The 13,031-nt window shown below is 40.5% G+C and overlaps 1 protein-coding gene across 3 annotated transcripts in view; it reads right to left on the bottom strand.

Annotated features, from left to right (window-relative positions):
* RGS17 (regulator of G protein signaling 17) overlaps positions 1-13,031 on the bottom strand; it is a 71,393-nt gene that overhangs the window by 23,416 nt on the left and 34,946 nt on the right. For all 3 annotated transcript variants that reach the window (XM_072857935.1, XM_072857938.1, XM_072857937.1), the window contains exon 2: positions 5,471-5,614. In XM_072857935.1, coding sequence (XP_072714036.1) covers positions 5,471-5,589 — 119 coding nt within the window. In that variant the 5' untranslated portion in view covers positions 5,590-5,614. The remainder of the gene's footprint in view (positions 1-5,470; positions 5,615-13,031) is intronic.

Genomic DNA, 13,031 nt, shown 5'->3' with positions numbered 1-13,031 from the left:
CCCTTTAATAAAGGAAAATATTTGTGTAACAAGGTCATGAGGAAGAAGTTTCAGATGTAACTCACACCAGTCATAGGCAAGTTGTAAGAACTGGAGGAGAGAGGTTTCTTGCCAAGAGCAACTCTTGTTTACTGCCAAGCTGGCAAATACCCTATCTTCCTTGGCATCTCTTGGGTGTGGGAAACTAGTCATGGAAGGGTCACAAGAAATCAAATGGCAGGCATAGCTTTTGTACAGGGCACAGCTCAGAGCTGCTGGACATGTGAGTCCCTTTCCCTCTCCCACAAGAGTCTTCAGCAGTTGTTTTAATGGTTCCCTTTAAGGTAAAGGCCTTACAGTTCACACGTTTGAATCAAGCTACGGAACCAAGTGAAGTGGTGTGATCATCTTCACTTATCCCCTGGAAGCCTTTTCATGTCCCTCAGACTCCTGTACTGCTAAGGTCTCTTGCAGGGCAGATGTTAGATGCTTTCTGAGCCTTCTGCGTGTGGTAAAAGGAGAGGGATTATCAGGCACCAGTGTTCCACAGCTTTAAAATTCCCTGAGCGCCTTATGAAACGAAGAGAGGATGAAAAGATATGACTCCTGCTCTGGGTGGGAGACAAAAGAGGAACCAAAACAAAATTGGCAGAATAGCCAACCTCCCTGTGCTAGCGTCTTGAGAGTTTTTTTGAAGAATGTGATTTACAAGTGTTTGCAAGAGAATGACTGGCTTCATGTCTGCTGATGAAGCTGGAGTAACGGATTGCTAAATAAGGTTGGGGAGGTGAAACAGCAGGCTTCTACCCTTACCTTGCCAAGCTGAGCTCAGAACTGTAAAGCCATAGCACTAAATACTAAATGTGCAGCTCTCTGGAGAAAGTGTTATTGAGGAAATTACAGACTCATGCTAGGAGTCTTACTGCAAATTTTGCAACTCTCAGGCTGCCCGAGTCATTGAAATTACATCTAGTAAGGAAGCCTTTTCTTCTGTCCTCTATGGGAATGGTGTTTTGTGGAAGCTTAAGACACAGGGTGAGATTTAGTCCAGCACCTTAGCTACCTGACTGGTACTTATCTGTTAGATGCTTTAGTGAGGCAGTCTTCCTGAAGTAAGTGCCTAAGGTCTGTATCTGGTCAGTGGGGAGAGGAAGGTCCTATAGAAGATCTCCAGAGGGATATATCATCTGCCTCTGCAGTAAGTGGACAAGCTTTTCCTGTTGGGAATTTCAGAAGCACATTATTTTCTCCACTGGGGAGGACTGCTTCCTTCACTACTGATGCTCAGGCACCAGTTCAGGGCTTAAGCTAGTTGGGCAACATCCTGACCATACCTATTACAACAAAATGGCCAACTTAAGGAGCCCGTGTATCTCCATCTTTTCCAATCTGACCAAACCTTGGTAATCAGCCCTAATTTGTCCTTGTAAACCGAGCAGTTTACTGTCCTGACAATTATCAGTGCCAACAGATGTACCAGGTCTGGCTGGGATGGAGTTAATTTTCTTCATAGCAGCCCATATGGTGCTGTGTTTTGGATTTGTGACCAAAGCAGTGTTGACAACACATCAATATTTTAGCTGTTGCTGAACAGTGCTTGCACAGCGTCAAGGATTTCTCTGTTTCTCATGCTGCCCTGTCAGTGAGCAGGATGGGGGTGCACAAGAAGCTGGGAGGGGACACGGCTGGGACAGCTGACCCCAGCTGGCCAAAGGGATATTCCATACCATATGGCGTCATGCTCAGCACTAAAACCTGGGGAGGAAGGAGGGACGTTCAGAGTTGTAGTGTCTGTCTTCCCACGTAACCATTACGCGTGATGGAGCCCTGCTTTCCTGGAGATGGCTGAATACCTGCCTGCCCATGGGAAGCAGTGAATTAATTCCTTGTTTTGCTTCACTTGTGCACACAGCTTTGCTTTATCTATTAAACTGTCTTTATCCCAACCCATGAGTTTTGTCACTTTCACCCTTCTGATTCTCTTCCACATTCCTCTGGGCAGGAGTGAGCGAGTGGCTGTGTGGGGCTGAGCTGCCTACCAGGGTTATGCCACAGCAATGGAGAAGTACTCCCAATATTTGTTACCTTTAAGAAGGAATTATTACAGAAAAAAAAAGTTTGTAATAAGATGTACCGAATAATTTTTTGATCTAACTTTTTGCTGTTAACAAGTCTCTGTTAGGCAAGGTACTATTTCCCCAAACAAAGGTGTGAATATTTGCCTATGCTGTTATGCAAACGGAAGACTTAATGCCTATTCTGATTTTAACACAGGGTGGAACAGAAGAAAACAAACACCACATGATTCACAAAATATATTTTTAGAATTCTAGTGATTTGTTTGGATATATGAACTATTGAACTAACTCTTCAAACAAATAAAAGTGAAAGCTTTTTACTAAAAGCTGCACATACCCACCCCCCGTTTCAATGAATGGTGAGGAAGTTGAGGCACTAGGAGATTAGTGATATAAGAGCTGTCCTCAGTCACACAGGCTGGTGGAAAAACAGAAGAAAAGCCTCCTAATCTTGATATTGACAGTGAAAGCATTGTCACCACCATTAATGAATCCAGCAACATTTCCAGACAGGTATCTCTTGAGAAATTCACGTTACTCACATACAAAGACCTGTTGAACTAGGGAAAGTATGTAATTACATTAGGTCCAGAGAACCTATTACAATTATCGATCAGCTTTCCTATTACAGAGAACTACCCTAGAGAATTACCTACCTAGAATCCCCTATATAATGAGTGACTAGAAAAGTTTGTTACTTTTTTTTTTTTAATTATTTTTGTAGTTTTTTAGGGTACACAACCGAGGCAAGAACAGTAATCTGTACTCTACCTGGACAGTTCAAATTTACCAAAAAAATTTTGGCACCAGAACAAATTATTTCATTTTAACTGAGATTCTGAAACATTTCATATTGCCTTTTTCAAAGTTTTGTCCCATCTCTCCTCTAATGGAGTTTCCACTATGGAATCACAGACGATAGAGCTGGAAAAGACTTATTATATCATCTGTTCTACCTTTTTGATTTTAGAAAATGCAAGTGATGTCACTATCCCCTTTGACCCGTTCTTTGACTTAATCCTGAAAACTAGCTTAAATTGACAGGATTTCTCCATGCTCAGTCTAATCTACTTTACAAAAAAACCCCCCTCAATCCCTGAAAAACCCCGAAAGATAGGATATTAACAGCAAAAACAATTACCAAACCAGCTGAAAGGACATCCTACTTTTTAAAGCAATAATTGCTCTAATTTAGATTTAATATGCATAAGCTGTTCAAATATATAATGGTATTGCATATAATATGGTATTGCATTCTAAGGAGTGGAGGCACTCCAAGGGTCACAAAGCTCATAAAAGCTTCAAAACAGAGTATAGTTGTCAAATAAGACTTCTTGAGCTATAGCATGCTTAAAAAATAAAATCAGTTGTCTTTACGTTTTAGAAATTAGACGGATACTTTTATGGCCATTCATGTTCCAGCGTGCAAGGCAAAAGCCAACCCTAGCTGTACATGCACAATGATGGGCTTTATTTCCTTTCAGTAAAGAGATGTTGTAGTCATGGTGGATAAACATCCACCACAGTCTATGAAAACATCATCTCAGGGGTTGTTAAAAAGCAAGCAGAGTGCTAGGAATTAATAATAAAAAACCAAGAGCAAACACAAAACATGGTGGACCCATGTCTTGACTACTGCAACAGACCTAGTCACACATCTCAGACAGGAGGTAGTAGAATAGGAAATACATAGAGAGACACAAGGTAGGTGGATAGACAGGAGAGAGATAAGGATAAACCATGGTCTGGGTCAGTTTCTGTATCACAGAGATTAAAATAGAGAAGACTATGGAAGAAAAGACAGCTGAAGGGGGATATGAGAGAGCTCTATAAAATCTTGATCATCCTGGGAACAATTATTCCCTGTTCTTCACAATCATAAGAACAAGGAGGCATCAAATGAAATTAACATCTAGTAGGTTAGAACAAATAAAAGGGAGTAATAGTTCACAGAGTGCACAGGTCCGTTGTAGAATTTATTGCTACGGGAAGCTGTGGATGCCAAAAGTTTAGATGAGTTCAGGAAGTCGCTTCAGAAAATGGTTTGACAAATTAATGAAAGAAAATTCCATCAAGGGCTATAAAACACACAAAAATAACCTCTGGGCCAGGAAGTCCCTAAGTTGCAGACTGCCAGAAGTTGTGAGGAGTTTTGCTGTGGGTAGGTCGAGGAGGTGCATGTCCACTTGTTTTATCCTTTCCTTGTGGCATCCGCTACAGGTCACTTCCTGAAACAGGATACTGACCTAAATGAACCTCTGGTCTGTAACAGTATAGCTGCTCTTACGCTGTGCCCTTGTCACAAAGCAGAGATAACAGTGGCAAAACATCCTCCCTTTTCTTCCCGTTTAATACACTTCCACCTCTTTGCTGCATGGATTGAACACATTGCAAAGTTACTTCGTAAAAGCATGAGCTCTCACTCATCCTTGCTCCAAATATCCTCTGCCTCCAGGTGAAACTGGAAGTAACAGCCAAGGCAGGTCCACCCTGGTACTGCCTCCAGGATGCGGCATCTTGGAAAAGGTGTCGCATTTGATGCCTGGTGCATACATGCTGGTATGTATTTTTAAATATATTGGGGCAAATAGCCTCAGATTTTAGATTGGGGCCAGATGGCTGATTCAAGTCAAACTAACACAGATACACAGAGGAATGGTCACTCCAAAAAGACTGAACTGTGTATGTAACAGGATGCAAAGGGTCCAAACAGTACTGCATGTCAATTACTTTATATTTCAACACTAACTCTGTTCATGAAAATAAGAAATAAAGACCTGATGCATCTCAAGACACTGTGAATTTAAAGCTATTTCTGAAACTGGCTTTAATTCTTTGACTTTCCAAGTGAACTCTTGCTTTAGGAAGAGACAAGCAGCCACAATTTTTGAGCCTTTTTTCCACTAAAATTACGCCACACCAGTTAAAAGATAAAGCGGAATTTAAGGCTTGTGTTTTCAGATTTACAGAAGATATATTATTCAATGACTAAGTAGTAAAACAGGTCACCATATATTCACATTTATGACCATCTCCCTTTTACCCTCCTGAATGCAGAGAACTGCAATATCAAAAGTACAAGCAGAAGAAAAAATGTTTTGAATGCAAATTATAAAATGTTCAGTATCAAGTCTCTCATTCACACATACTAGTTTTACAACTGAAATTTCTTCATTTAGTTATGCTTTAAGTAGGGTAAATATAGCTTGAATTTACTATTCTCTCCTCTTCCCCCTCACAAGATGTCCAACCAAATCAGGGAATTGTTTAATCAAATTTTTAAGTGAAATGTTAAATTGTGCCTTTTGGCAGCAATCCTCTCCCAGAAGTCTGCATGTTCCCAGTACCTGGCAGTCTCCATTCTCATCGTTTACCTGTGGTGGATATGGAACCAAATATACTACAGGACATACCATGAACAGCTGCAGCAACAGCACCAACAAAAGCAACATGTGTTGTTGGGCCTTTGGTTTCCAGGTGCTTGAGACACAGCTGATGTTCCTTCATTTTGTGACTGCTGCCTCTTTCTCATGTCAGCTACTTCAGTGCCCAAGTGGCTATAAGAACACAGACATAAGAGATGTACAGAATTACTATAGACCGTCATAAAGTACATTCACATTTCTACAGCAATCTCTGATTCTAATGATTCTCACAGCTCGTGGCAACAAAAGCACGTGGACATCAACTGTGCTGGCCAAGTAATAGTTCTATTGTGTTAAAAGCAGCTTCCAGAAGACCACATTTTAGCGACACGCTTATGCTACCGTGCCGTTGAATCACATCTATTCTTATCGTTTTGGCTGGACTAAAAGGACTGTTTATTACCCTTTTGAACAGCAAGCTACACTGCTTGTGTAGCACTTGGTAGAGACTGAGTTGTTCCTTACCATATGACTATCACAGCTCTTTCCATTGTACTAAAAATAGAGCGGGATGGTTATTCACTTTAAACATGAGCTGGAAACTGATCTTTTTTCCTTTTTGACTTCTCTTGTCAGTGCTGGACCAATGAAATTGGTATAAGTGATATTATATCATGGGCACTAATAGCTGTCTGTTAAGAGCTGAGATTATTAGAAGTGTCATAACTGGGAGGTTTGCTACTTAAGAGTTATTCTCTGTAAATAAGATGAATAATAAATATGTATTTCCACAATACTTTTCCAACTTTGGGACTATTTTCTGGTCACAGAAGATTTTCTCTTGCTCATTGCCAGTCTTTCCTAGGTTTTATTAGGATAATGTTAGGCCAAGATATTTTTCTTTCCAGTGACTTGCAACATGCAGCTGGAAGTAATATTCCATGCATTACTTAGTTTTCAAAAGAAGTTAGAACATTTATTGCTAAGTTATGTTATTTAGGAAGGTTTCAAAGTCAGAATTCTTCTAACGGATCACATCTTCTTTGTACAACAACTATGAGTTTCCCAGAGTAGTGGCTATTACAAGCATATATAAATTACAATAAATTTAGTACTTTTGCCTTTGAAAAAGTGCAAAGAGCTCACTGTGGGGAGGAGCCCAGTTTAAAACAGAAGTGGGTAGAAGATGGCCTGGTGTGAGCAGCATTTGCTGTGCTCCAGACCCCCAGGGCATCCTGCTGCAGTCAGGAGTGCTGGGGAAAGGCAGGCTCAGGTTGATTTGCCACCTGGATACATCAGGCACAGACAACCGAGATGTGCTACACCATCTACAAGCATTCAAGCAGCAGCTGTGAGAGTTCGCATTTACATGGCTGCTAAAACTCCTGAAGTTCTTCTTCTATAATAGTGTCCTTATAGACAGTTTACACACAACAACATGTAGCAAGGATACTAAGCTTCAGAACTCTAACTCATGCTGCAAAACTCAAGGTCGGTGGTTATTTCAGCTTCTTGCATACCTAACTTTTCCATGTACACTGTCACTGAATAGAATCAAGCCATTTTTGAAGTGTTTAGTCAAATTAAACAATGAAGAACCATTTAACTACCTGTGGTGAGGGCACCTGCTTATGCTATTGATATTACTTCTTATGGTTTATAGTTGCTGAACTCTTGAAGATTAAAATGACATATTAAAAAAACCACACCTTTTTTAATCAAATGTAAACATGTTGTTAACAAGGGATACTTTGACATCATTGAAAAAATGCCCATATTTTTATGATAGATAGGAAGGAAAGGAAAAGTGTTGCAGCATAATAGCTCAGACAGTGAGTGACAGTATGGAGTCACTTCCTCCAGATTACAGTGCTGAACTTCTGCTGACTGTGCATGATGCAGTTAAATTATTTCATAGATAGCTGTGTCATGCTGTGAAAGGTACTTGCTTCAGCAAGTGCAATGACTATTGTTAAAGAAATTTAAGCCAGATATTTTCACAGGGTACGTTTGTTTCTTGTAAGATACAGATTCTAGAAACATTTGTACAAAAATCACAAAATTTATTCGTTTCAGAAACCGGTGAAATTACCCGTAGGTATTTGTAGGGCTGTAATCCTGGAATAAAAACATCCCATGCATTCCACCTGTGTACCTAAAATTATGTATTTCTTACACAATTTTAGTTATATATAAAAAAAGTACTATGGCTAGAATCTGTTGCACTGTAAATACAAGGGGGGCAGGATGAAGGTTATCCATTCAGACATGATGATGACAGCTGGTGACTTTGCTGTACTTTCACAATAGCTTTAACACAGCACAAGCTGCCATGCCACTGAAATAAATGTCTCCCTCCCTTTTCTCCTGCACAGCTCACAGTCACTCATTCCCACACCTGAGCTGTCCCCTTCTCTGTGCTGGCAGCAGCACTTGTGCAGGTACTTGGTGAATTGGATAAAAGAGTAGGCATGATTTAAAGTTAATCCAGAGGGGAAAGAAAAAAATAAAATTAATTTTAACTTGGTTCAAGTCCCAGTCTCATTCACCTTGGGAAGATATGAGCACTTGGGCCAGAGCAAGGGAGGAAACAGAACAGCATAGCATGAACATCAGACAGGCAAGGGGAGCGTGGGGACCACTTCCTTCAGTCCCTGCTCGCACTCGCAGGAACTGATGGTGAGACAGATGAGAGTTGCTCAGCTGCAGAAAGGTAAAATCTGCGACTGTAATTCCCAACACAGCGCACGGCATGCCCGGGGGGGCAGAGTCAGAAGTGTGGTTTCACAGGAATGGTCCACATCCTCAGCCCTGCCCAGCAACTTCTACCACTGAAAATTCTCCAGCGTTCAGTATGGACTGCCATGGCCAACTGTTTCGGAGGTTTGCAAGTCTGGCAGTACATGGTAGCAACAGGAGTTGTGAGGAAACATGGGTCTTCATTGTAGAGCATTTCAGGAGGCATGGTTTCCTCCAAGGCTGCTCAGAGCCCACAGGCTAGCCAGTCCTTAGAGTGGGACTGCTTGCTTTGCTATGCTCTAACTCTGCTCTGGAGTATAGGGAGGGACATGACCCAGCCCTTTCCTGACCATGCATTATTTGCAGGAGGAAGAGGGCAGTCCTTCATTGCAGGTACAGTTACATTTATCTATTTAGGCTGTATTTGAAAGAAGAAAAAAAAAGAAAAAAACCCCAAACCTCCCCAAACCCTGTGTACTTACATCCAGGGATAGTTTGCATTCTAGTCCTAATACAGTGTGTTTGGCTACTTGAGGCCAAAGCATTAATTATGATGCTAGGGGAGTGCTGCAAGGAGTTATATTTTGAAATGGGTTGATAACATGGATACTGTGTAGTGGGACTATCCTTATCTTCAGTTATAATGGGCAAAGATCTTACTGGCACAGTAAGAGTGGGGACAGAGTTGTATTTAATCCATTTCAGATTCTGTGCCTTCCACAGCTGATGTTGGTGTTCACTCTGCACCTTGCTGTATCTGAAAATGCAAACTGTTATTTAGCTTTGTGTGACTGGCATGCTGATCAACAAAAGCGCAAGGCTGAAAATCCAAGCAATGAGACAGTGTTCTGAGTGAATACATAAACAATGTTTGCTCATCTGGCTTAACCACTGGCTGAAGTCAAAGTTATAAGCCCTTTTCTTTTGCAAGTGTTACATTCTCTTGGAGACCTTCTAAGCTGAAGTCGATAAGAAATATGAAAAATCCACCCCGTGATGCAAAACAATAATATGTTTACTGAGGATGAAGTAGGATGGGTGGAAACTTTAGTTTCATGCTTATTTTGGTTGGATTTCATGTTTCATGTTGTATTTGCAAATACCAGATGTCATCTACGCAAAGCCGTAATTGATTCCATTAGATTATTTAGGATGCAGAAGCAGAAATATCTTAATTCTTGGCTATATTTAGAGACTGACTATAGACAGAGGGTTTATATTTGGTGCCTTGCTCCAAGGCATGAAAAAGAAACTTTGAATCTTTAATTCAGCAAGTCAGTCTGATGAGATAAATTATTTTTCTGTAATTAAGTGTGAAAGTTAGTACATAACTGTGAAGGAGTAGAATATTGTGAACTGATATTGAGTAGACCTTCTAGGATAGTGGTACAAATTGCACATACTGTCTCCCAGATCTCAGTTTGCCTTTTAGCTTTTTCAACATTTTCATGCTTCCTGAGACCCTCTAGCTTGGCAAAAATACTGTGTGCTGAAGGTGGGCCTTTGCCCGATAGAAATACTATTTCTCCTTGGTACTCTGTATGATCTCTCAGACCATCACAACACAGGTATAAGCTTCTTCTGCCAGTTTTGCATCTGGTTCTTTGCCTCCATTTGGTTTCATGGTTTACTAACAGTGTTATGATTTCCATTTGTGCAGATAGGAAATAGGAATAGTATTCTATTTTGCTTGACTGACTCATTCTCTTGGGGGTGGGTAGGTGTTATGGCCCTCTGAGCAATCCCATAATCACGAAGGATTTCATTTTGCAGAACATCTGCTGTCCCTACTCTGCAGCCGAGGAAAGGAACCCAAGGGTACAGCAACTGTTTATTATACAAGTTACGAGACAGGTAGTTCATATAAGCTGCAGAGGAAGAAAGTCTGTACAACCCTGTGTGTATCTTCAATCTTGCAGTGCTAGAGGAATATGAAAACTAAAAAACCCGTAGAAATTTGGAGTAAGGCTTCCTGTCAGTTGTGGAACCGATGGCACAAGGATCTATTTCTATGTTTAGACAGTGTAATTACCACTCATTCCACCGGGTACTCAGGGGTAATTATTACAGAAATCCCCTTGTGCACAGAGCAGCATCTTGGGAAGAGAGCTCAAAAAGGAATAAGTGATGGAAGAATCATTTGGTTTATTACATTTGTACCTGGGCAGCCCTATTGAATACTGACTACAGTCATTTCAAATTCCACAGAGTGCCTCTAGAAGATGAAAAGAAGGTAATTTCTGAGCAGTTGCACCTCCCTGACTCTCCACCTCCTGCAGGACTTGTGCTAAGGTTTTAGAGTGTTTTCCCCAGAAATTCCCAAGGTGTTGGACATGGCACGAAAAACAGGCTGCATCAGTTCAGTGGCTCTACTGATGTCTATCCTCTGATGAAGCAAGAGCAATCTTTTTTTTTCCTCTTTATTTTTTCCATGGCCTCAAAAGCCCATCGTTAGTGCCCTGCAAACTATCTGAACTTTTCGCACTGTCCCATCCAGCCCCCTCTACTCATTTTGGAGCTTCCCCCTGCACACGACCTTCCCGTAAGCATTTCTGTTCCCCTCTCAGGATCAAGAAGGCATTCCCTGGAGAAGCTCATGTGCTAGGAAGTCATAGAAACATCTTGAAACTCCATTAGGGATTGAGAAATTTTTATCGTATCTTCTGGAACCATTCCCTAATGGCTGTTTTGAAAGAGATGTATCATATAAGGGTGCGGATCAACACACACCATCGTTTTATACAGCAGGCAAGGGGCATTATGTCTTTTGTTGTAGGTAGGACACATAATGGCTTAGCTTTCAGGACAGAATTGGAGCAGAATCAGCTACAGCAATCTGTCTTTTTTCAAACTTCTGCAATAGGCAGGAAAGATCACCTTGCATCAGAAAGGAGCAGTCAATGACTTAAGAATATTGAGGGTGATTTACTCTGCAGGCAAGAAACTTAGCCCTTAAAATATGTTTTTTTCTGGTGATCTATCACATTAGCTCTTCTGCATTGCTTTGCTTCCTTAACTTTGCCAATAAAGGACCAAAACCTCAACTGTGTAGCTTACATAAATTCAGACCTTATACCAGTTTATACCAGCCCCAGATGTGACTCTAGTGATCTCTTAACCACACTTCATGTTTTCACTGTCTTAACTGGTGTTCAGTTGGTACATGGATTCCTCACAAGAATTGGTTTTAAGTTTAGGGATGTTGAAAGCCTTCAAGCCCTAAGCAGTAAGGTAAACACTGCCCATTTAAGACCTCAATCAGGATTCATTGTAAGAAATAAATGTACACTGAGGAAGGCTTTGTATACAGTGGATTCAAGACTTCCAACTATCATTTTAGATTTTTCCACATATTTGGAAATTCTCCACATTTATAAGAACAGAGTAACATTAACACTTCCTTGATTTTTTTAACTAGTTGTTTGCGGACAGTTAGTGTGATCTTTACAGGATTTTGACTGGTTGCTTGGGTTTTAGTTTCCTAAAACAGTCAGTGGGAGACGTGACAGAGATATCCCTGGAATACTATTTTTTTCAGAGGAGTTAGGTGCCTTACTGAATTTTTAATATATAAGACATCTTTTTAACTCCAAAGACTAAGCAAAAACTCTCAGAGAATGCCATAATATGTTACTTCTAATGATCTGTGATATGCTATCTGTTTTAAAGCCATAGTTTTTTTAAGGACAGACTACTAGTGTACCAGAACAATGCAACACAGCTTGGGTGCACCTGCCAGTTAAATAATCTCACAGATGCATGTGCTGCTCTTGCAATGCAAAGACAGCCCTAACACAACACCGATCTTTTATTTGTGCTGTCTTCGTTCATCTAGAGGAGTGTCTTGAGGGTACCACAAGCTAAATGAAGACCAAGAGATTTTATCAGATGTCTGTGAGCTATAAAGATTTCCATACATGCCTCACAATGCTGAGTGAGTAGTGAAATCAAGACAGCAGAGCCATGGGCACCCTTTTAAGTGCTGCTGACTACTTATGCAGTCTTCATAGAGCAATGGCATTCATACTAGTCACTCTGCCCAAGAGAAACCTTGACACGGGTACATCCTCTCTTTTGCCACTGAGTCCTGAAAGCCATTCAGTATTTCACAAATAAATTCATGTAAAGTAATAGAGAAGAATAAGTCTACCAGAAGAAGAAGTGTAATTGAGTTACCTTGGGCTCCATTTACTTATTTCAATGTATCTGTAGTCTATTACAGAACAATTAGAAGCTATTGGCAACAATGGAACCTTCATTGCATCTCAATTGATTTAAATATAGCCTACATGGAAAATTTCAATTAGTATGCAGCAGTATGGAAAGACTGAAATGTTTGCATTTTTAAGAATTTGGTTTTGGAAGGAAAGATCAATGCAAAAGGCAATTTCTAAAAACTATTCTGGTTAACAGTAGTCATGTCAGAATTTGAATTATAACTCCAAATTTTAACAGATTTGCTTTTCTGGATTCTTCAAAAACTATATTTTGCACCACGCCTAAGTTCTAAAAACTTGTGAGGAGTAAGAAGGTCTGAATCAAACCAGAAGTTGACCTGTGCATTTGTAACTAGACCTTCATGTTGCATACATACCCTATGTTGATGAGCCATACAGGCCAGTGCACAGATTCTGTGTTCTATGTGCTGAGTTCAGCCAATAAAGGGCATGCATACATTATAGCTTTTAATTTTAAAAGCCTGGCTGCCTACATCAAGCTGTATGAACCATTGCTTTTAACTTTGGTGGTCCCATACTGATTACCAAGGTGGCAGAACCATGGAGGGAATTTATTTCTCTTAAGTAACTTGAAGTGCCCAAGACACCCCATGGCCTCCATTCTGTCATACTTCTTGCATAAATGGTAGACC

This window comes from Ciconia boyciana, chromosome 3 (genome assembly GCF_034638445.1).
Source record: "Ciconia boyciana chromosome 3, ASM3463844v1, whole genome shotgun sequence".
In the NCBI taxonomy this organism is placed as follows: Eukaryota; Metazoa; Chordata; class Aves; order Ciconiiformes; family Ciconiidae; genus Ciconia; species Ciconia boyciana.
The sequence above is the reverse complement of the archived record's forward strand: the minus strand, read 5'-3'. Positions and strand labels throughout refer to the sequence as shown.